A 23,609-nucleotide genomic window follows, 5' to 3' on the forward strand; every position below is an offset into this window, starting at 1 on the left:
ATAAGATTCTTAAATTCATGGGCTTTCCAGTTACCAGTCCACAGGAGGATAAGTAATGTGTCCCCAAGGAAGTGGAAAGTATGGCTTCAAAAGTTCCAGCAGGAGTACAACTGGCCAAGGGACACTTTCTTAAAGTGTTGCTAATGTTTATTTAAGGATACCATTGGTTAACCTCTCTATGAGGTTAAGCCTGGTAAGTACAGTTTTTGAGTAAGAGACAATGCCTTACAGAACTCTTTTATGATAGTTACTGTAAAATACATGCCTTGGTCACTGGTATGTTCCAAGTTGGAAACACAGTATCAAGTAGCTTTTTAGCAACTGAAAAGACTGTAGATGTTCAACCTGGAAATGATTTACCCGATCCTACAGTAATCAAAACAGTATGGTACTTGCATAAAAACCAGCATATAGACAAAAGGAAGAGAATAGATAATTCAGCAATAAACCCACACATTTATAGTCAACTGATCTTCAACAAGGGTGCAAAGAATACCCGATAGTCTTTTGCCTCATTGATAAAGTTTTATTCCTAAGTATTTTATTCTTTTTGATGTTATTGTAATGAGTTGGGTTTTTTAACAATATTTCCCCACTAATGCTGATTTAATATAGTAACCCATTTGTCTATATCATTATGAGTAGTTTCTTTATAAAAAGTTATACATATTTGAAATCACTTTGTTCCATCTCTCTTGAGAGCACCACAGATTATTCCAATGAAAGGTACCTGATTTTTTTTTCATTTTTCCTTTTTAGAGACCAATAGTTAATATGATAGGCTGCTTTGAATTCCTCCAGAGATTTCACAGAAACTTAATTTTGGGTAAGGTACTTGTTTGGCATATTGATCTGCTAGAGTATCTCCCTTAGCTGCCATATTGTTTCTCTCTAGATGGGGTTCAGCCTTTCCTGTAGCTACCTCAAGGAAGTGGAACTTCATCTAAAAGGTCCTTAACTTGTCCACTTTTGAGAGGATACTGGCAGAGGCAAGAAACTCCCTTTGTTTCCAAAGCAGCCCATAGTCACTTACTACACCAAAAGCATACCTGCTATATACTTAATTTCTGGTCTGATTGGTTGACAAGCTATAGTAAGTACAATAACTTCTGCTGTCTGGACTGATTTTACCTCAGGTAGAAGACTGTATAGAGTACTGATAGAATATCTTGCTTGATAACCTCCAGTTTCAGTTTTCAGGTATGATCCATCAACAGTATTAGGTCAGTATCTCAGGAGGTTGTTGTTGTTCAGTCATTCAGTCGTGTCCTACTCTTTGTGACTCCATGGACTACACAGCATGCCAAGCTTCCCTGTCCTTCACCATCTCCCAGACCTTGCTCAAATTATGTCCATTGAATCGGTGATGCCATCCAACTATCTCACCTCCTGTAATCCCCTTCTCCTCCTGTCTTCAATCTTTCCCAGCATCAGGGTCTTTTTCCGTGAATTGGCTCTTCACATCAGGTGGCCAAAGTATTGGAGCTTCAGCTTCATTATCAGTCCTTCCAATGAATATTCAGGACTGATTTCCTTTAGGATTGACTGGTTTTATCTCTTTGCAGTCCAAGGGACTCCCAAGAGTCTTCTCCAACGCCATAGCTCAAAAGCATCAGTTCTTGGGTGCTCAAACTTCTTTATGGTCCAACTCTCACATCCACACATGACTACTGAAAAAACCATAGCTTTGACTAGAGGAACCTTTGTTGGTAAAGTAATGTCTCTGCTTTTTAATATGCTGTCTAGGTTGGTCATAGCTTTTCTTCCAAGGAGCAAGCATCTTTTAATTTCATGCCTTCAGTCCCCATCTGCAGTGATTTTGCAGCCCAAGAAAATAAAGTTTGTCATTGTTTCCATTGTTGCCCCATCTATTTGCCATGAAGTGATGGGACCAGATGTCATGATCTTCGCTTTTTGAATGTTGAATTTTTAAGCCAGTTTTTTCACTCTTCTCTTTCACCTTCATCAAGAGGCTCTTTAGTCTCAGGAGGAGTCTCTAATAAATCTGAGTGAGGTACAGAGATTTTCCTAACTAAAGTAAGACAACCATGAGGTTCCCCCTTCTTTTGATAGTGCAGGGAGAGTGGCTGGATTAAGAGTGTTGCAGTAAAGAACAGTAATGGGACAGGGTGAGAGTGATAGTATCTCAAAAGATATTAATTGGCTGGTTGAAAGTGTCTGCTTTGTCATTAGTAATGTCTGTACTGAGTGAGGAGCCATGAAATCAAAAGAGGAGGCTAGAACTTATTCACCCTGGAGAAGGAAGTGGCAACCCACTCCAGTATTCTTGCCTGGAGAATCCCATGGATGGAGGAGTCTGGTGGTCTAGAGTCCATGGGGTCGCAAAGAGAGAACTTATTCAGCAGAAATATCAACAAATTTGTGTTTGTTTGGGGGTTTTTTATTTTAATTGGAAGATAATTACTTTACAATATTGTGATGGCTTTTGCCATACATTAACATGAGTCAGCCATAGGCACACATATGTTCCCTCCCTCCTGAAACCCCCTCTTACCTCCCTCCCCACCCCATCCCTCCAGATTGTTGCAGAGCACTGGTTTTGGGTGGTAATAGCTATTACTCTATGACAAGTGGGATAAACCTTTCCAACAGGGTCAAGAGTGAGAATATAGTTAGTGACTTTAAGGTTGATTGTTTTCAGAGGTTCAGTTCAGTTCAGTTCAGTTCAGTCCCTCAGTCGTGTCCAACTCTTTGCGACCCCATGAATTGCAGCACGCCAGGCCTCCCTGTCCATCATCAACTCCCAGAGTTCACTCAAACTCACATCCATCAAGTCAGTGATGCTATCCAGCCATCTCATCCTCTGTCGTCCCCTTTTCCTCTTGCCCCCAATCCCTCCCAGCATCAGAGTCTTTTCCAATGAGTCAACTCTTCACATGAGGTGGCCAAGGTACTGGAGTTTCAGCTTTAGCGTCATTCCTTCCAAAGAAATCCCAGGGCTGATCTTTAGAATGGACTGGTTGGATCTCCTTGCAGTCCAAGGGACTCTCAAGAGTCTTCTCCAACACCACAGTTCAAAAGCATCAATTCTTCAGCACTCAGCTTTCTTCACAGTCCAACTCTCACATCCACACATGACCACTGGGAAAACCATAGGTCCTTGACTAGACGGACCTTTGGTGGCAAAGTAATGTCTCTGCTTTTGAATATGCTATCTAGGTTGGTCATAACTTTCCTTCCAAGGAGTAAGCGTCTTCTAATTTCATGGCTGCAATCACCATCTGCAGTGATTTTGGAGCCCAAAAAATAAAGTCTGACACTGTTTCCACTGTTTCCTCATCTATTTCCCATGAAGTGATGGGACCAGATGCCATGATCTTCGTTTTCTGAATGTTGAGCTTTAAGCCAACTTTTTCACTCTCCTCTTTCACTTTCATCAAAAGGCTTTTTAGTTCCTCTTCACTGTCTTTTTTTTTTTTTAAGGCTTAAAATGTATTTTAATAAGTTCATGTTGCATTATTCATTTCTCAGAAAAACTTCAAAGGTATTAGGGACAAATCAAACATGGTACACCAATAAAAAATGCACAGCATAACTACCTAAGATAGGCAAAGCTAAGAGCTACCGTCTGACACTCAGCATACAGCAACCCTGTTCTCAAGATTGTACTAGGCCTATCAAGAAAGCTGTGAATGGCAACATCACAGACACAAAAGGGCCATTTCTGGGTTGTCCTTACCCAAGAAAAAGATGGAGGCAAGTTTAACACAAGATTTTTTAAAGATACACTAAATGAAAATCTCTAAGAGAAAATGTCTTCCTTGGGACATGAAAGGGTAATATATGGGACATAACAGAACCGTATGTATGTTGTCTGTGACCTCTGTGGACATGTGCCTGAATTCCCACCTGGGAGTGATTGGAACAGTGGGGCCAAGGTCATTGGGGGATGTTTGGTTTTTGTGGTATATGTGGCAGGATCTCTGGGGTGAGACAGTGCACTAAGTCGTGTCTGACTCTTGTGACCCCATGGACTGTAGCCTGCCAGGCTCCTCTGTCTATGGGATTCTCCAGGCAAGAATATTGGAGTGGGTTGCCATTTCCTTCTCCAGGGGATCTTCCCAACCCAAGAATCGAACCCAGGTCTCCAGCACTGCAGGGAGATTCTTTACCGACTGGGGTGGCGGGGGGGTGTAAGAACAAGAAAGCAAATAGAACAGGGTGGACAAAGAGTGGAATAATTACGATTAATGGGCTCTCTAACTGGATCCATTTTGCCATGGCTCCCTGGCCCTCGCAGGCTCTCAACAATCACATGAGATTTTAGGAATGCACCACACAGAATTGATTAGCGAAAGGATATACCACATAGAACTGATTTGTTAAATATCACCCCTCCCTTACCCTCTGCCTCCAACATACTCCCTAGAGTACTACAGGCAGGGAAGACCTAAACTATTGGGAGGAATCCCAAACACTTTTCCAGAGTAGAATTCGGCTAAGTCCAAAAAGGGTCCTTCTTTTAAGGGTTTTGGGAAACTAGACACTGCAATTTTATTAGTATCGGCGACGTTTGTTTGGAGCAAATTCAGCTCCAGGAGCTGCACGGTTGAATGCAGGAGGGGTTCCACCAATTGCCCCAATTCCTTCCATTGTAGCAGCTTGGCCAAAGCGTTCAGTTGTTGGTGGGGTCAATCCCAAGGTTCCATCTGGCATCATAGTGGCTGGTCCTGGAGGAGCTGGGGTACCAGCTGGCACAGGAGCAGGGGGCATGGCACCTCTGTTGTTTATGCCCATAGCACCTCCCATAGCCATCTGACCCATCCATATCTCTTGCTCTCTCGAATCAGGGAAGGTTCCCTTGAATCCTTCCTGCTGTCGTCGCATCATTTCTTCTTATTGCCGCCGCATCTCTTCCTCACGGCGCCTGCGCTCCTCCTCCTGCCTGAGCTCCAGCTGCTTTCGTTTTTGCACTTCTTGATTGTGCAGTTCTTCCATCCTCCGAAGTTCTTCTTGACGCCTCATCAAATCCTGCCTCATTAGCATGACCTGGTGCTCATGGCAAGCAGCCTCCATCTCCATCTCCAGCTTCTCACGAGCTTCCTTGATGTTTCGGTCCACTTGGTCCTGCTGCTGCTTTTCCATCTCAATAAGTGCCTTCCAGCACATGGCATACTCATACTCAAAGGAGCCAGGCTGTGCAAATCTGGGTGGCTGCTCTCGCTCTTTGTGAAATAGCTGATTCTTTATAACCAGCTTCTCTGGGAGTCCCTCCTCATCATCTAACTGGTCCATGGGCTCCACAGTCACGGGTCGAGGAAATGTGGTTAGCAGGAAGGAGCCTTCACTGCATTTGTCCAGAGCTTTCCGAGCAGCTGGCTTCCCTGAGAATTCAACAATGCCTTTTCCTGAGGGCCTGCCTCGATCATCCACAATGACTACAGCCCTCTCCACCTGGCCGAACACAGAAAAGGCCTCCTCCAGCAGTTCATTGGACACAAACTGAGGAAGGTTTCGGACTGTAAGGGATGCACTATGGCAGGCAAAGCGCACACGCAGCTGCTTTCCACGGAGTGGCATGTTGTCCAGTTCTACTTTGGCAATCTCCGCTAGGATTCGTGTTTCCAAGTAGATAAAGCCAAAGCCCTTGTCCTTATGAATGAAGACTTCGCCTGCCTTCCCATATTTCTCAAACAGTTTCCTCATTTCCTCCTCAGTGATGTCAGGAGGAAGATTGCCCACAAAGAGCCGGCTACGCTGGGTGAAGGTCTTCTCTCCTGGTTTCCTAAAATTCTTCAGGTCAATAGTCAAGCCTTCATTCTGGCTGCTGGCTTGCTGCCCATTTGCAGGCATTGGTGGAGGTGGTGGCTGCTGCTGTTGCTGCTGGTGGTGCTGCTGATGGTGATGTTGATGATGCTTCCTTGGAGTGTGGTTTTGTTTCTCCAAGTTAAAAGTTTTATTGCTCTGCATCTTTGAACCTCTCCACCGACTGTTTTCTGCTCAGAGTAACAGCGAAGCTACACGGCCTTTTTCCCTCTTCACTTTCTGCCATAAGGGTGGTGTCATCTGCATATCTGAGGTTATTGATATTTCTCCTGACAATCTTGATTCCAGCTTGTGCTTCTTCCAGCCCAACGTTTCTCATGATGTACTCTGCATATAAGTTAAATAAGCAGGGTGACAGTATACAGCCTTGCTGTACTCCTTTTCCTATTTGGAACCAGTCTGTTGTTCCATGTCCAGTTCTAACTGTTGCTTCCTGACCTGCATATAGGTTTCTCAAGAGGCAGGTCAGGTGGTCTGTCAGGTGGTCTTCCCATCTCTTTCAGAGGTTAGGGAAGCAGTTAAACACTAAGCTAACCACTTTAGTGATGTATGCAACTTGTCTCCAACAGACTTCTAACAAAATCTTCATTTTTTACATCAAGTGGGTTCTTCTTTCCTTTAGATCTTGAGGATATCAAACTTTTAAAAAACGTATATTCTTTTTTGAAGTTAACTTCTCAAATGGTTTTTCTTCCTTACCTTCTAAAAGTAATATATTTTTAGGACAATTTTATGTTACTGAAAATTGAGCAAATGGCACACAGTTCCCTATATCCCACCTCTCCCAAACACAGTTTCCCTATTATTATATCCTGGGGCAAGTCAATGAAAATCTTTGAACAGGTTTCGTTGTTCTTTGAACAAAGTAGATTATCTATACAGTGTATAGGACTAAATCACAAGGGAAAGTTAGATCTTTTAAATCATGAATGAGACCAGGGAAAAATAGGAGTGGGCTCCAGTGTACTCCAGGGGCATGACTGTCCAGGTATGTTATTATCCTCTCCAAGCGAAAGCAAAATCATATTGACTGTCTTGGTCTAGAGGCACATTGGAAAAAAGGCAAAGCAAAGACTCAACAGAATTGAAGCAAGTGGCTTCAGGTAGAAGTGATAAGAGGATTGTATTTGGGTTAATTTTTGTCAGCTAGTAAGGTATACATATTTTGTTGATGGCCTTAAGATCTTGAACAAATAAAAATCCTTGTCTGTTTGCCTTCACTTCCTGGTGGATGAGAATGTTACAAAGGCAATGTATGGGAAGACCTTTTATATAAGGCATTCAACTCTATGTTTGAGCTCTTCCTTTTGGTGTCAAGGGATATTGGGGGAAGTTTGGTAATGACTTGGTAGAATGTACCTAAATTTTAATAGGTTGAAAGTGAAAGTGTTAGTTGCTCAGTCCTGTCTGACTCTTGGTGACCCCATGGACTGTAGCCAGCCAGGCTTCTCTGTCCAAGGAATTCTCCAGGCAAGAATACAGGAGTGGGTCGCCATTCCCTTCTCCAGAGGATCTTCCTCACTGAAGGATCAAACCCGAGTCTCCTGCACTGCAGGCAACTTCTTTACTGTGTTCTGCTTCCACTATTTTACCTGTTTTTCCTTTTTCTCATTTTTTCTATGTCAGTGAAATTTCTAGCTCATAAAGGGTCAGATATGGTGTCGAGAAATTTATCTGGGGTATTTACCAATGAGAGAGTTCAGGAGAACAAGCAGAAGCTATTTAATCAGAAGTTGTTATATAGCAAAAGAGTCAGCCCCATCACTTGCATTTGAGAGCTGATAGGCAGGTAAAGGAGTGAGAGATGTTTATGGTGGAAAAAAAGGAGAACTTCAGATATGTTTGAACAGAGGTTGTTGGCAGGGGAAAGCCAGAGGCAGGCTAACTAGAAGGAGGGAATCTATGTAATTGATTTGATTTTGTGAACTCTGTAGCCTTAAGCATAATACATCTGACTTTCTTAGAATTGTCCTGAGTTAGGAGGGATGAAAATTAGGGAAGCTGACAGTTATTGACCAAGTTCTGATTACTGGGGCCAGTTACCATAGAGGTTACAGTTTTGTTTCTGGGCTGCTTGCTGCAAAATTTGTGGGTCAGAATTCTGTTGTCATAAGTTGTCTGGTCATTGTTAGCTTGTATATTCAGTCTCTCAGATCCTATGATCCCCAGGGCTACCAAGTTTCTAGCTGCTTAATGACATCTCCTGTTAGCCAACCATGGCCCACTGAACTCAATGATGCTGATGCCTCCCCAGTACATTTCTTTTGCTTAGTTACACAGTGTCCCTCTAGGCCCTGCCACACTCCCACTAGCTGACACATTATTTAGCTTTAGGTAGTATATCCAGTGTATCATCCCCATTACTCTGAACCTTTTGATCCTCTGTTGTATTATATTATACTTAACTTCAGTTATTGTCTAGTGGCAAAGAGAGAAGATGGGGTAAATCTTGAAGTTGGTGCACTTTGCCTTGCCAGGCAGAGGCTTCTGCATCATCTTAGAGCAAGGTAGATGTGTAAGTTTTCATAGAGAGTGGTGGGCCACTTCTGTGGGCCAAGAGGATTAAAAAAGATCTGGGGGTTCGTTATTCATATCTATCTATCCAGTTGTCTCCATCTAATGTTTCAGGGCTCAATAAATCTGTGATCTCACTATTATAGATGAATGAATACAGAAGATGAGGGGACAGCCTGATGGGCTACAGTCCATGGGGTAGTAAAGAGTTGGACATGACTGAGCGACTAAACACACACAGTACAGGGGACTTACCTGGTGGTCTAGTGGTTAAGAATCTGCCTTGCAATACAAGGTATATGGGTTTGATCTCTGATTAGGGCACTAAGATCCCACATGTTGTGGTGCAACTAAGCCCCTGACCCACAACTACTGAGTCCATGTGCTCCAGAGACGGCCCACCACAACTACTGAGCCTGGGCGCCACAGCTGGAGAGTCCACGCGCTGCAAGGAAAGATCCCACACAACACAATGAAGGTGTCATGTGCTGCAACTAAGACCCAACGCAGACAAATCAATAAATGTATAGGTTTAAAAGGGAAAAAAAAAGATGTGAAGAATATTACTCAGTCATCAAGAGAGTGAAGTTCTGCCATTTTCAACAACGTGCATGGACCCACAGTGTATTCTGCTTAATGCAATTAGTCAGACAGAGAAAGATATATACTCTCTATGTTATCATTCATATGTGGAAACTAAAAAATAAAACAAATGCATAAAATAAAACAAAAATAGACTCACAGATAATGAGAACAAAGAAGTGGCTAACAGTGGGAAAGAGAAGGAAGGGATAAGACAGGGTATAAGGTTAAGAGATTAAACACTACACTATATAAAGTAGATAAGTAACAAGGACATATTACATAAGAAAACATGCTCATTATTTAGTAATAACTTTAAACTGAATATAATCCATAAAAGTATTGAACTATTTTTGTATACCTGAAACTAATATAAAATCATATAAAATTATATATAACCATATTTTGAAAGAAGAGAAAGGGATAATCCTATTAACTATATCGGTCACCCTGGATTTGAAGTAATGGTCATTACTTCAATAACCAATAAAGAAGATTAAGGAAAAATTCGATGTAAAAGGCTTAGTAAAAGAAAAAGAGACAATACTCTCATTATTTGGAGATATTATCCTTATCAGTCAAGCAAGAGAATCCACAGAGAAGTGATTACTATAATTAATATTGCTGGATATCAGACCAATATAAGAACAAATTATTTCTATAAGCTAGTAACAATGTACAAACTATATTGACTCATAAAAGTATAAAAACAAAAAATCTTTAGTATTATAAATTTTCTATGACAAGAGAATTATATTAAAAACATATAAGAAGAAAAGGATGGAAATAGTAAGTTCTTTTGGAAAATGATGGTGATTTACTCTCTAAGTCGTGTCCAACTCTTGTGACCCCATGGACTGTAGCCCGCCAGGCTCCTCTGTCCATGGGATTTTCCAGGCAAGAATACTGGAGTGGGTTGCCATTTCCTTCTCCAGGGGATCTTCTGGACCCAAGAATCAAACCAGGATCTCCTGCATTGCAGGTGGATTCTTCACCGACTAAGCTATGAGAGGAGTCCATTTTTTGAAAATACTCCCACAAAAACAGCAATAGAGTTAATTTGCCAACCTAGTCATTCAAAAAAAGAGCCCAGAATCATTGTTCCCCATTCTGGCTTGTATCCAATTACATTTGTCCCATAGAACCAGTAGTGAGATCCCCACACAGGCCATCCAGAAAAGGTAAAACAGGGTAGAGGGTTGTCACATTATTAATTTAGATGGACACTAGGACCAAAACCTGTAAACAAAAGAAATTTATAAACTACTCTATTGACAGGAAAAGAAGTGAAAGGGGCGATGGTAGGATGCTTGAGAAAGATGGCTTTTAATATTTACTAGAAAAGTGCTGTGGTTTAGCTTTGAAGAAAGCTGGGGGATAGAACTGCTTGAGTGTCCACTCTAGAGAAAACCTAAGCAACAGTAAGGCTGCCTGAAACAATGCTACATTTGAAGATGCCTTTTTTTTTGCCCAGTGAGCTCCTTTCAGGTGTTTAGGCAACCACTGGTCAAAATTAGACAGTGCACATTCTCTGCAGCATTTATTCTTTGTAGATTTTTTTATGATGGCCATTCTGACTGGTGTGAGGTGGTATTTTGTTGTAGTTTTTATCTGCATTTCTCTAATAATGAGTGATATGAAGCATCTTTTCATGTGTTTATTGGCCATTTGTATGTCTTCTTTGGAAAAATGTCTCTGTAGGTCTTCTGCCCATTTTGGATTGGGGTTGTTTGTTTTTTCTGATACTGAGCTGTATGAACTGCTTATATATTTTGGAGATTAATCCTTTTTCTATGCTTCATTGGCAATTATTTTATCCCATTCTGAGGGTTATCTTCTCATCTTGTTTATAGTTTCCTTTGCTGTGCAAAAGCTTTTATGTCTTATTAGGTCCCTAGTATTTATTTTTGTTTTTACTCCCACTACATAGAACCCTCCTGTACTTTGGTGGGAATGTAAACTGATACAGCCACTATGGAAAACACTGTGTATATTCCTTAAAAAACTAGGAATAAATCTACCACATGACCCAACTATCCCACTACTGGGCATATACACTGAGAAGACCACAATTCTAAAAGTCACTGTACCCCAGTGTTCACTGCAGCAAAATTTACAATAGCCAGGACATGGAAACAACCCATCTAGGTCCATCAACAGATGAATGGATAAAGACGTGGTATATTATACAATGGAATATGACTCAGCCGTAAAAAAGTAATAGATTTGAGTCAATTGCACTGAGGTGGATGAACCTAGAGCCCCTTACACAAAGTGAAGTAAGTCAGAAAGGGAAAAACAAGTATCCTATACTAACACATATATATGGAATCTAGAAAAATGGCAATGATTAACCTAAAAAATGGACTTGTGATCACAGTGGGGAAAGGTGAGGGTGGGACGAATTGAGAAGGTAGCATTGACACATATATGCTATCATGTATAAAATAGATAAATAGTGGGAAGTTGCTAAATAACACAGTGAGCACAGCCTGGTGAACTAGAGGGGTGGATGAGGGGAGAAAAGGGAGGCTCAGGTAGGAAGGCATGTTTATAAATATATATAAATTGTAACTGATTCACATTGTTGTATAGCAGAAACCAACACAAAATTATAAAGCAATTTTCCACCAATTAAAAAATAAATTTAAAAAAATTTTTTAAGAAAAATCTGCAGCCTGTATCCAAAAAGGATCTGTTCATGTGATTCTTACAGTGTGTTCAATACATACACAATCAACATCGGAAGATTCTGTCCTGGTGCCCGCTCAGGTGTCCAGGAATTGTGGGAGGCAGTGGATTCAGGGAACAGGCATCTCCGGGCCTTGCTAGGAGGACCAGGAGGGCGACAGGGGCGCTCCTGGGGACCTGGACTCGGAGAAGGAGGTAGAGGTTGGAGTGGTGAGTCAGGAAAGGGCTCCAGAAGGTGCAAGTCCAGGTTGTCGTCGTGCTGAGGAGAGCCTCTCTCTGGACTAGGATTGGAGGCCCGAGGGGAGAGCTCTGAGACTAGGTCGAACAGGTCAAAGTGAGTCAAACTTCCAGCAGAAGAGCGGAGCCCAGCGATTGGGACTGAGGCAGCATCCATCCCGCCCAGCAGGAAGTCAGCGTCAGCATTCGCGTCCTCCTTGCTGGCCTCTCCCTGACAGGCGATCTCTGGGACAGCGGCACAGGAGAGTCCCGGCTCCAGGGCCACGTACTCCCCGGGAGGGCTCAGGACAGCGCCCGGTTCTAGGCCCTGCCCCCACGGCCCTTCCACACCCGAGCCCAGGAGGGCCTCGGGGACCAGCATGAGGATGCGACCTCCGAAACACACTTGCCACACAGACGTTGGCTCGGGCTCCAGCAGCAGTTCGACGTCGTCCAGGAGCACGTGCAGAGCACATCCCGCCGGCAGGACAGCCATGAAGATGAGGGTGCCCGCTGTCGGGAACCAGGTCAAGTTATCCAGGCTGGGCGCCGCCTCAGGCTTGGACTTGGGGAGCGCGGGCTCCTCGGTTCGGCGGCGCTTGGCAGGGCCGGGTCCTCCGTCCTGCGGTTCCCACGTGTCCTCAGGGTAGGCGGTGGGGCTGCGCGGTCGGCAGCCCATCATGTGAATGTCGCCGCGGGCCTGGGACCTGGCAGAAGGCGACAGAGGGCTTGTGCAGGCAGTGACAGGTCGGCTTGACAGGTGAGGCCGACGAGGGGCGGTGGGGCGCAGGAACGCAGGACGAGTCTTCGGAACTCTGGGGTTGCCTCTGGGGAGTCACTCAGTCGTGGCTTCTAGGGAAGCTGCTGAGTTCAGTCCTGCGAGTCTGAAGCTTCAGCTCCTCACGTGGACGGGTTTGCACAGGAGTGGGCCAAGGGTGCCGTGAGTGAAGCGGGCGGAACCAGAGTCGCAAAGCAGCTTCACGCTAAGCAACCTCACGCTAAGCAACCTCACGCTAAGCAACCTCACGCTAAGCAACCTCACGCTAAGCAACCTCACGCTAAGCAACCTCACGCTAAGCAACCTCACGCTAAGCAACCTCACGCTAAGCAACCTCACGCTAAGCCCCGCCCCTTCCTAGGCTCCGCCTACAGAAATGGAGTAGTCTGGGAAGCCCTAGAGTCCTGACCCTGGTGGGTAGTTCAGTGTAGATGCTTTTATAGGCCTGAAGGGGGCGGAGCAATCGTGCCACTCCTGGGTGAAGTCCTTGGCTTTCCTCTTGTTGACCTCAGATGAGGAAAACCTTAACCGGAAAACCGATTACATTTGAAGTCCCACCATTGGAACGCTGCACCAGGACCCTGAAATGTAGTTCCTTCATCCCCTGAGACGTCGCCCTGGTAGTGACCTCTTATCTTCTTTTGGTCCGATAGTGAGGTAAGGTTTTGGATGACATCCTTAAGTCTACGCCTGTGTTCTCAATGACTGCCAGATCCTTGCAGCGGTATTGAAAGGGAAAGCGATGTTAGAATTGAGTGTCTTATTAGCAAGTGCTGCACGATCAACTTATGTATATATCAGTTTAGCAAGATGGTCATTGTTATACTTCCATCACTTATCCAAGAGTTTATTGTATTGAATTTGACCTACACTACACACCGAACTAAAAAGCCTCTTGATGAAAGTGAAAGAGGAGAGTGAAAAAGTTGGCTTAAAGCTCAACATTCAGAAAACAAAGATCATGGCACCCCATCACTTCAGGGGAAATAGATGGGGAAACAGTGGAAACAGTGTCAGACTTTATTTTTTGGGCTCCAAAATCACGGCAGATGGTGATTGCGGCCATGAAATGAAAAGACGCTTACTCCTTGGAAGGAAAGTTATGACCAACCTAGATAGCATATTCAAAAGCAGAGACATTACTTTGCCAACAAAGGTCCGTGTAGTCAAGGCTATGGTTTTTCCAGTGGTCGTGTATGGATGTGAGAGTTGGACTGTGAAGAAAGCTGAGCACCGAAGAATTGATGCTTTTGAACTGTGGTATTGGAGAAGACTCTTGAGAGTCCCTTGGACTGCAAGGAGATGCAACCAGTCCATTCTAAAGGAGATCAGTCCTGGGTATTCTTTGGAAGGAATGATGCTAAAGCTGAAACTCCAGTACTTCGTACACCTCATGTGAAGAGTTGACTCATTGGAAAAGACTCTGATGCTGGGAGGGATTAGGGGCAGGAGGAGAAGGGGATGACAAAGGATGAGATGGCTGGATGGCATCACCGACTCCATGGACATGAGTTTGAGTGAACTCTGGGAGTTGGTGATGGACAGGGAGGCCGGGTGTGCTGCAATTCATGGGGTCTCAAAGAGTCGGACACGACTGAGCGACTGAACTGAACTGACACTCAGAGGTGTATCTGTTGCAGCTCAATTGTCATGCCAAAGGAAGAACCAATTGGCCAGGATCCCGGAAGTAGCAGAGGATCCTTTGACCCATCAGGCTCCCCTCCAGGTGATGCAGGCAGCAGCGCCTTTAATCTGGGTGTCACTTTAAAGGCGCACCTATGCTACAGATCCTGGTGGCCAAGGGAAGGTGTGGATCCACAACTTATCCAGAGTTAATAGAAGAAAACAAATCAATAATTACTTTGGAACACTACTACTACTACTATAGAGAATTCTTTCATATAGTTTCAGAAGAAGGTAAAATACTTCCCTTTGTGTCCTTTTACCACATGATTGCTCACTTTGTCCCTTTTTACAAAATAGCTTATATGGTCTCATTTTTAGGGCCACATAATATTCCTTCATACAGAATCCTGTTAAAATCAGGCTTCCTTTGATGGACATTCAAGCTAGTGATCTTTGAATTGGCAGACACTGCCCTTCTCTAGCCAGTTAGTGTAAAATGCAGATTCTATGCCACATCCCAGAACCACTGATCAGACTTCCGAGAGCCATGGGCATAGGAATTCTCCTTAAGCAGCTCCACAAAGCTTCTGTTTGGGGCCCGAGTTTAAGATGACAGAACTTGTTTTCATTCAGCATTTGAGGGGTTCAGGAACACTGCCGTGTATAATCGAGGTGACATCCCAGCCTGTTGATGACAAAGTCAAGAAGGAAATTCAACCTTCCTGGGCCTGCCTTCAGTGGTTTCCCCTATACTCCTTCCTGCATCCACTCTCATGGTTACATTCCAGTGTCTTGCCTATGGGCTAAGAAATTCCCTATATAGATCAGGAGGCTTGCTGAGGGAACATGCAGGGGCTGTACACAGTTTTAAGGGCATGGCTACCAGGAACATGAGTTCTCATTGGGTGAACATGGATGCCACAGGCACCTACTTTCTATATTCCCAGGTGATGGGAGCAGCTGCTGTTCCTCTGTTGTTTGTACAGAAGGCAGGATAGGAAGATGTGAGGAGATGTTGGGGAACTTGCAGGAAACATCTGCTTTGGTCCCAGAGAATTCTTTTGACAATGCTTGAACATCCCATGGTCAGAGAACATTCAATGGGAACTCCATTCAGGGCAGTGAGTGTGGACATGCTATGTTTTAAGCGACAGATGGAGGAGCCAAAATCTTGCTAGGACAGAAGATACGGTTTGGAGCTCTTGGCATAATGAGTATTGGGACCCTGAGCAGAGTGGTTTCTGCCTCAGCTGGTGCCACCTCTTATCCACTGCTCTCCTGACATCAGTAGGCTTATTATCAGAACTTGGGCTTATTATTGTCCGGGGCCCTGTGAATCCTCACACTGAACTCTGCTTACAAGGGACTGTGGTCCTGTCCTGAAACAAAGACAGTTACTGGGGGCCTGGCACAGACACTCCCAGTTTCTTCTTCTGGTCAGCCCCTCTATAACTGTGTGATCGCAGGCAAGTCATTTCACCTTTGGTAACCTTAGCTTCCTTACATATGAAGAGGGGAGAATGCCATCTACTGTGTAGGGTGGTTGTGAGACAATGTAGGTAAAATGTTCTTTGAACATGGTAAGTGTCTGCTGCTGCTGCTAAGTCTCTTCAGTCGTGTCCAACTCTGTGCAACCCCAAGATGGCAGCCCAACAGGCTCCCCCATCCCTGGGATTCTCCAGGCAAGAATACTGGAGTGGGTTGCCATTTTCTTCTCCAATGCATGAAAGTGAAAAGTGAAAGTGAAGTCACTCAGTCGTGTCCAACGCTCAGCGACCCCATGGACTGCAGCCTACCAGGCTCCCCCATCCATGGGATTTTCCAGGCAAGAGTACTGGAGTGGGGTGCCATTGCCTTCTCCATGGCAAGTGTCTAGTAAATATTAATTATTCATTCTTTATTATGTTTATAATCTGTTTTTCTCAGTGATATCATAGCCCTGTTCTCAGTATCTTGAAGAGTGCCCAGCATGTAGCCTACATGCAGTGAATGAAATGGTAAACAGTATCCTCATCATCATCCTAAAAAGGGGCCAGATATGTTAAAAATAACTTTTCCAGGACTTCCCTGGTGGTACAGTGGAGAAGAATCTGAGTGCCAATGTAGGAGACACAGTTTGGATCCCTGGTCCAGGAATTCCTCATGCCACAAGGCGGCTAAGCTCATATGCCACAATTATTGAGCCTGTGCCCTAGAGCCCCCATTCTGCAACTACTGAGCCCAAGTGCTACAACAACTGAAGCCCGTGCACCTAGAGCCTGTGCTCCACAACAAGAGAAGCCACGATGAGAAGCTCACCCACCACAACTCTAGAGTGGCCCCCATTCCCACAACTAGTGAAAAGTCCCCACAAAGCAGTGAAACCCCAGTGCAACCAAAAATAAAATGAAAAACAATTTAAAAAGTTGTCCTGCAAATGATGCCACCAAGAAAGTGAAAAGATAACCCAGAGACTGGGAGAAGATTTTTTTTTAATAAAAAAGAAATTATTTTTCTAGGTGTTTTCATGACAGAACATCTATATAATTCATAAATGACTTGCTGGGTACCAGATCAGTTGTCTCTTTTTACCTTATTTTTCTTTACTCTACGATGCTCAATGACTGGCAGAGTGGATTTTCAGGCCCACTCATTGGTCTTTCTTGGTGTCAATCAAAACAAACTATTCAATCTGTATGAACTTCTTCAACCACTATGAGGCAGAATTACCAAATAAATCCCAGTTCTGGGTACGGTACAAGATAGGGTACAAGATGGCTACCAGTGGTCCAGTTAGGAGAAGAGTGAGGAAAGTTGAGTACAGAAGCCAAGAAAAAGATAGACACCCCGAAGTAGGACTGAGTTTTCTCAGCATTGGGCATCTGAGCATAGTGAATGCTTTCTTCCTTCATTTGGCACTCCGAGGCACAGGTCCAGAACTTTGGGACCAAGGGTGCTCTTGACATTAACATTAATGAGGGCCATTTGGTTATTCCAAAAAAAAATGCATAACTAGGATTTAAAAATCCTATTTATTTTTATTCACCTAAAAATAATACCTGGGTATATATATTTTTTCTTTAATATATTTTTTAAATATAAACACTATATATAAGACGGTAGCTGACTTCAGCTCCCACCAACTCCTAATCCAGTGTTGATGTGAGGAGATCCTTTTCAATCTATTAACATACATAACACAGGGAATTTGTCTTCTTCCTGGAATGGCCATGTATTGTGGGTCTTTCTTTGCAATGTGTAAAACCTTATTACAATTCATACTGTTACCAGCAAAGTACATTACCTATTCTGTCTTTTATTGGAGAGACATTCTCCAAAATGCACTATAGGCCTTTACAAGAAAATGTGGTATAAGAAAGGGCAGTTTCAACAATTTCTTGTATAGCAACACTGTTGTTCTTGCCTTGAAGTAGAATGACAACACTGCCCCTGAACAGTTTCTCTGTTTTAAAAAGTATTGGAAAAACTAGTCTCAGCAGACAGGCAAAATAAGAAATAAAAGGCACCCACACTGGATAAAAAAGAGGGAACCTATTAATATTTGCAGATGGCAAGAACTTTAAAAAGGAAAATACTAACATCTTGACCACAAAAGAATAGGCACTAATAAATGAATTCCACAAATGTGGAGCATACAGATTAATACACAGGAAAATATAGCTTTTTTATACAGGAAGAAGATATTCACTTAAGAGAAAAGGAATGTAGGAGAAGAAGAAAGCCATCTATAATCCAGTCAATAAGAATGCCAGTACTAATCCCATAAAAAGAATTAAATACCTCAAAATAAAACTGACTCATAGGAGAAAGACCTGAATTCTGAAAACTAAAACACTGACAAAGGCAATGAAAGATGACAAGAGAAATACGAAGATATCACAAGCTCTTGAACTAGAAGACTTAATATTGTTCAAATGGCCATACTGCCTGAAGCAATCAAAAGATTGAAGGCAGACCCTAGCAAAACACCTTTTTCTCAAACAAGTACAAATATTCCTAAAATTCACAGGGAGCCACACAAGACCCAAGATGGCCAAAGCAAACATGGGGAAAAAAGAAACAAAAAACAAGGTTGAAGCTACCACCCTCCTAGACTTCAGACCAAACTGCAAAGCCACAGAAATTCAAACAGCATGGTACTGGCACAGTAACAGACATAGAGCTCAATGGAACAGAACAGAGATCCCAGACATGACCCCGAAGTAAACCCAGGCACCTATAGTCAATGAATTCACAACGTAAAAGGTACCATATACAACAGCAAGAGTGTGTCTTCGACATGTGTTGCAGGCAAAACTGGACACCCACATGGACAACAAAGAGAGCTGAATACTTCTACAGGCCTTCAAGAAACATAAAGTCAAAATGGGTGACAGACCTCCAAGTGAGACCTTAATCCATAAAACTCCTCAATGAGACACGATCTTGGACATAAATGAAGGCAACATTTGTGTCAAGGCATATGTCTCCTCAGGCAAAAGTCATCTAAGCAATTCTGAATGCGTGGGACCTAGTTGAATTTCAAAGCTTTCACAGAGCAAAGGAAACTACAGACAAATCCAAAAGGCATCCTATGGAATCGGGCACAATACCTGCAAGTGATATGACCAATCCAAACCTATAAACAGTTCCTCCAGCTCTGTAGGATAAAAACAACCAAACAACTCAATCAGACTATTGGCAGACGTTCTGAATACACTTCTTGGTCCAAAGAAGAGAGGCAGATGAACATGACATAAGAGAAAATACTCCACATCGCTAATCGACAGAAATGCAATTTCAAACAACCATGACATGTCACTTCACAACGTTAACAATGGATAGCATATGAAAGTCTTTTAAAAAGAAATAGACTCTATAAAGGGATGAATACGAAATCCCCAGACACTGTTGCTGGGAATAACAATTGGGGCAACCATTGGGCAAAACAGAATAAAGTTTCCTCCAAACACTACAAATGGTTGGAGACACCGTGTTATCCAACCATTCTATTCCTGAGTATACATCCTGAAAACAACAAAAACTCTCACTAGAAGTGAATGAGGCCCTGGATGTTTACAGCAGCAGTATTGACAATAGGCAAAACAAGGAGGCAACCCTAGTGCCTATCCACAGAATAATAGATACAGAAGAGGGCTGACAAACGCAAAAAACCAGACACACAAAACGGAATAATACTGTCCCAGAAAGAAGACTGAAATTCTGCCATTTTCAGGAACTCGGATGAACTTAGCCTATAACAATCTAAGTGGCAGAAGCCCAAACAAGAATAACAAATACTGTATAATACTATGGACAGGGAATGTTAAAAAAGAATACAGACAAATGGTCAGCAACAGTGAAAGAGGCTTGAACATAGAGTAAACAAGCTTATTGTTATTGTTCAGTCACTAAGTCGTGACTGACTTTTGAGACCCCATGGACTGCAGCACCCTCAGCTTACCTGTCCTTTACTATATCCCAAATTTGCTCAAACTCATGTTCATTGAATAGATGATGCCATCCAACCATCCCATCATCTGTCACTACCTATTCCTGCCCAGAATCTTTACCAACATCGGGTCTTTTCCAATGAGTTGGCTCTTCACATCAGGTATGCCAAAGTATTGGAGCTTCAGCATCAGTCCTTCCAAAGAATATTCAGGGTTAAATTCCTTTAGTGTTGACTGGTTTGATCTCCTTGCTGTCCAAGGGACTCTCAAGAGTCTTCTCCAGCACCAAAATTGAAAGTGTCAATTCTTTGGTGCTGAGCCTTCTTTACAGTCCATCTCTCACATTTGTACATGACTACTGGAAAAACCCCAGCTTTGACTATACAGACCTTTGTCAGAAGAGTGATATCTTTGCTTTTTAATATGTTGTCTAGGTTTGTCACATCTTTCCTCCCTAGGAGCAAGCAGCTTGTAATTTTATGGCTAAAGATACTGTCTGCAGTTATTTTGGAACCCAAGAAAATAAAATCTGTCACTGCTTCTACTTTTTTCCCTTCTATTTGCCATGAAGTGATGGAACCAAATGCCATGATCTTCATTTTTTGAATGTTGAGTTTTAAGCCAGCTTTTCACTTTCCTCTTTAACCCTCATCAAGAGACTCTTTAGTTCCTCTTCACTTTCTGCCATTAGAATGGTATCACATGCATATCTGAGGTTGTTGATATTTTCTTCCAGCAATCTTGATTCCAGCTTGTGAGTCATCCAGCTCAGCATTTCGTATGATTACTCTGCAAATTAGTTAAGTAAACAGAGTGACAATATACAGACTTGTCATACTCCTTCCCCAATTTTGAGCCAGTCAGTTGGTCCATATCCAGTTCTAACTGTGGCTTCTTGACTGGCATACAGGTTTCTCAGGAGGCAGGTAAAGTGGTCTGGTATTCCCATCTCTTTAAGAGTTTTCCAGTTTGTTGTGATCCACACAGTCAAAGGCTTTAGTATATTCAGTGAAGCAGAAGTAGATGCTTTTCTGGAATTCCCTTGCTTTCTCTATGATCCAACCAATGTTGGAAATTTGATCTCTTGTTCCTCTACCTTTTCTAAACCAAGCTTGAATATCTGGAAGTTCTAGGTTCACATACTGCTGCAACCTAGCTTGAAGAATTTTGAACAACAATTTATTAGCATGTAAAATGAGCATAACTGTGGAGCAGTTTGAACATTTTTGGCATTGCCCTTCTTTGGAATTGGAATGAAAACTGAACTTTTCCAGCCCTGTGACCACTGTGGCTGAGTTTTCCAAATTTGCTGACATACTGAGTGCAGCACTTTAACAGCATCATCTTTTAGGATTTGAAATAGTTCAGCTGGAATCCATCATCTCCACAAGCTTTGTTCTCAATAATGCTTCCTAAGGCCCAATTGACTTCACAGTCCAGGATGTATGGCTCTAGGGAGTGACCACACCATCATGGTTATCTGGGTTATTAAGACATTTTTGTACAGTTTTTCCTGTGTATTCTTGCCACCTCTTCTTAATATTTTCTGCTTCTGTTATGTCCTTACCATTTTTGTCCTTTATTGTGCCCATCCTTGCATGGAATATTCCCTTAATATCTCTGATTTTCTTAAAGAGATCTCTAGTCTTTCCCATTCATTGCTTTGCATTGTTCACTTAAGAAGGCTTTCTTAAAAAAAAAAGAAGAAGGCTTTCTTATCTCTCCTTGCTATTCTTTAACACTCTGCACTCAGATGGATATATCTTTCCTTTTCTCCTTTGCCTTTTGCTTCTCTTCTTTTCTCAGTTATTTGTAAGGCCTCCTTGGAAAACTATTTTTCCCTCTTGCATTTCTTTTTCTTGGGGTGCTTTTGGTCATTGACTCCTATACAATGTTAAGAACCTCCATCCATAGTTCTTCAGGCACTCTATCAGATCTAATCCCTTGAATCTATTTGTCACCTCCACTGTATAATCATAAGGAATTTGATTTAGGTCAAACCTGAATGGCCTAGTGCTTTTCCCTACTTTCTTCACTTTAAGGCTGAATTTTGCAATAAGGAGCTCATGGTCTGAGCCACAGCTCAAATCTTGTTTTTGCTGATTGTATAGAGCTTTTCTATTTTCAGCTACAAATAATATAATCAGTCTGATTTCAGTATTGACCATTTGGTGATGTCCATGTGTAGAGTCATCGCTTGTGTTGTTGGAAGAGGGTGTTTGCTATAACCACTGCATTCTCTTGACAGAACTCTGTAAATAAGCTGCTGCTGCTGCTGCTAAGTCGCTTCAGTCATGTCCAACTCTGTGCAACCCCATAGATGGCAGCCCACCAGGCTCCCCTGTCCCTGAGATCCTCAAGGCAAGAACACTGGAGTGGGTTGCCATTTCCTTCTCCAATGCATGAAAGTGAAAAGTGAAAGTGAAGTCACTCAGTCGTGTCCCACTCTTAGCCACCTCATGGACTGCAGCCCACCAGGCTTCTCCATCCATGGGATTTTCCAGGCAAGAGTACTGGAGTGGGGTGCCATTGCCTTCTCCAGTAAACAAGCTAGTCTTTACCAAATGAGAGAGGGAAGGGGGCAAGTGCAAGAAGAGGTAGAGAATGGAGTCATATAAAATTGCAGGTATGGTTCAAAACAAGGAATGATTGCCTTAATCTTGTAATAAGTTGTATAGGAACCACTGTCTATACACCTGAATCTAATCTGAAACTGTAAATCACCTCCACTTCAATAAATAACCCAATCAACCCCATCCATCCATCCAGCAAACTGTATGAGAACCTGCTGGGATTCTTCCTCTTAAACTTTTAATCCCCTACTCCTCCCAGGGGTATTCAAGGTTTTCAATTACTGAAGCCTCAAGATTGCTCTCACTGGCTCTTTAACGAGGTTTCCCCTTGTACCCCCATGACCGCAAAATTACAAGCAGTTGCTTTATGTCTGCCCACAAACTATAAAATGCCAACATTCAGAATAATTCAACAAAGTCTCTGTCTTCAACCAGAGACACACAAAACAACACTCCTATATTTTCAGGATCCAAAAAACTGCACACTAATATCTTTAGTATTAGAAGACTTACCCACAAAGCACTGACAGAAAGTTCCTACTTCATGGTAAACTTTAGGAGTTCTTCAATTGACACTAGGTCGTGATGGTGAGGAGAGCCTCTCTGTGGACGAGGGTTGGTTGCCCGAAGCCAGGACTCTGGGAAGGAGCCCTGTGCATCTAGGTCACGGAGAACAGTGCAGGCCACCAGCAGCATCCATCCCATGGGGCAGGTACTCGGCATGCAGGTCCACGTACTCCTTGTGGGCAGAAGAATCCTGGCTCCGGGACTGTGTACTTGCCAGGTGGGCTCAGGACAGCAGCCTAGTTCCAGGATCTGTACCCATGTCCAAGCCCAGTAGGGCCTAGGGGATCAGTATGAGGATGTGATCTCCGAGAGACCCTTGTACCACGGACGTGGACTCCTGCTTCAGCAGCAGGTCTACATGCTCCAGGGGCAAGAGCAAGGCACAGCCGGCGGACACACCAGCTCAGCGGTGGGTTCGCGCTCTGCCTGGGGCTTTCTCCCGTCGTCCAGTTTGGGTGCCACTTCGGACTCAGGCTCAGGCTCGGATTCGGACTCCGGGCGCTCCTGCACCTCCGTTCGACAGCGAGGAGCTCGGTCCTGCATGCTGTGACAGGTCTTGACCACAGGCGAGGCAAGCCAGAGCAGGCTGGCTGGACCCCAAGACAGAGCGCTGCTGGGGAGTCCTTAGAGGTCCCGGACCAACTCCTGGGAGACCCACAGCCCTCGCTACTAGGGGAGCCACGTTCAGCGTTTCAGCTCTCTGGTTACCGAAGCCCACTCCTCGGCGCACACACCCAGGATGGCGAAAGCTGCTGCGAGGCCAGCACGTGGCACAATGAATACAACCTAGCCCCTAGGCTCCGCCCCCTCTAAGGTTCCGCGGAGTAGAACTTGCCAGACCAG

General features: G+C 43.5%; 1 protein-coding gene and 1 pseudogene across 2 annotated transcripts; both read right to left on the minus strand.

The window, feature by feature from the left end:
- Positions 1-4,490: 4,490 nt before the first annotated feature.
- Positions 4,491-5,985, minus strand: LOC113894468 (annotated as a pseudogene). The gene has a single exon (XR_003511598.1). The product of XR_003511598.1 is annotated as a non-POU domain-containing octamer-binding protein pseudogene (transcript).
- Positions 5,986-11,593: 5,608 nt separating this feature from the next.
- Positions 11,594-23,309, minus strand: LOC113898159 (proline-rich protein 23C-like). Its single transcript, XM_027551075.1, has 2 exons — positions 23,125-23,309; positions 11,594-12,497 (listed from the first exon to the last, which is right to left on the minus strand). Exons 1-2 carry the CDS (start codon positions 23,307-23,309, stop codon positions 11,594-11,596), a joined length of 1,089 nt encoding a protein of 362 aa, XP_027406876.1.
- Positions 23,310-23,609: the final 300 nt, after the last annotated feature.

The sequence above is a fragment of the Bos indicus x Bos taurus genome, chromosome 1 (assembly GCF_003369695.1).
Source record: "Bos indicus x Bos taurus breed Angus x Brahman F1 hybrid chromosome 1, Bos_hybrid_MaternalHap_v2.0, whole genome shotgun sequence".
In the NCBI taxonomy this organism is placed as follows: domain Eukaryota; kingdom Metazoa; phylum Chordata; class Mammalia; order Artiodactyla; family Bovidae; genus Bos; species Bos indicus x Bos taurus.

Excerpts from the sequence above, each read along its gene's own strand:
- LOC113898159 (XM_027551075.1), bottom strand. The coding sequence starts at position 23,309 with ATGCAGGACCGAGCTCCTCGCTGTCGAACGGAGGTGCAGGAGCGCCCG. Across the intron at positions 12,498-23,124 it reads TGCTCTTGCCCCTGGAGCAT|GTCCCAGGCCCGCGGCGACA; the intron begins GTAGACCTGCTG and ends GCCTTCTGCCAG.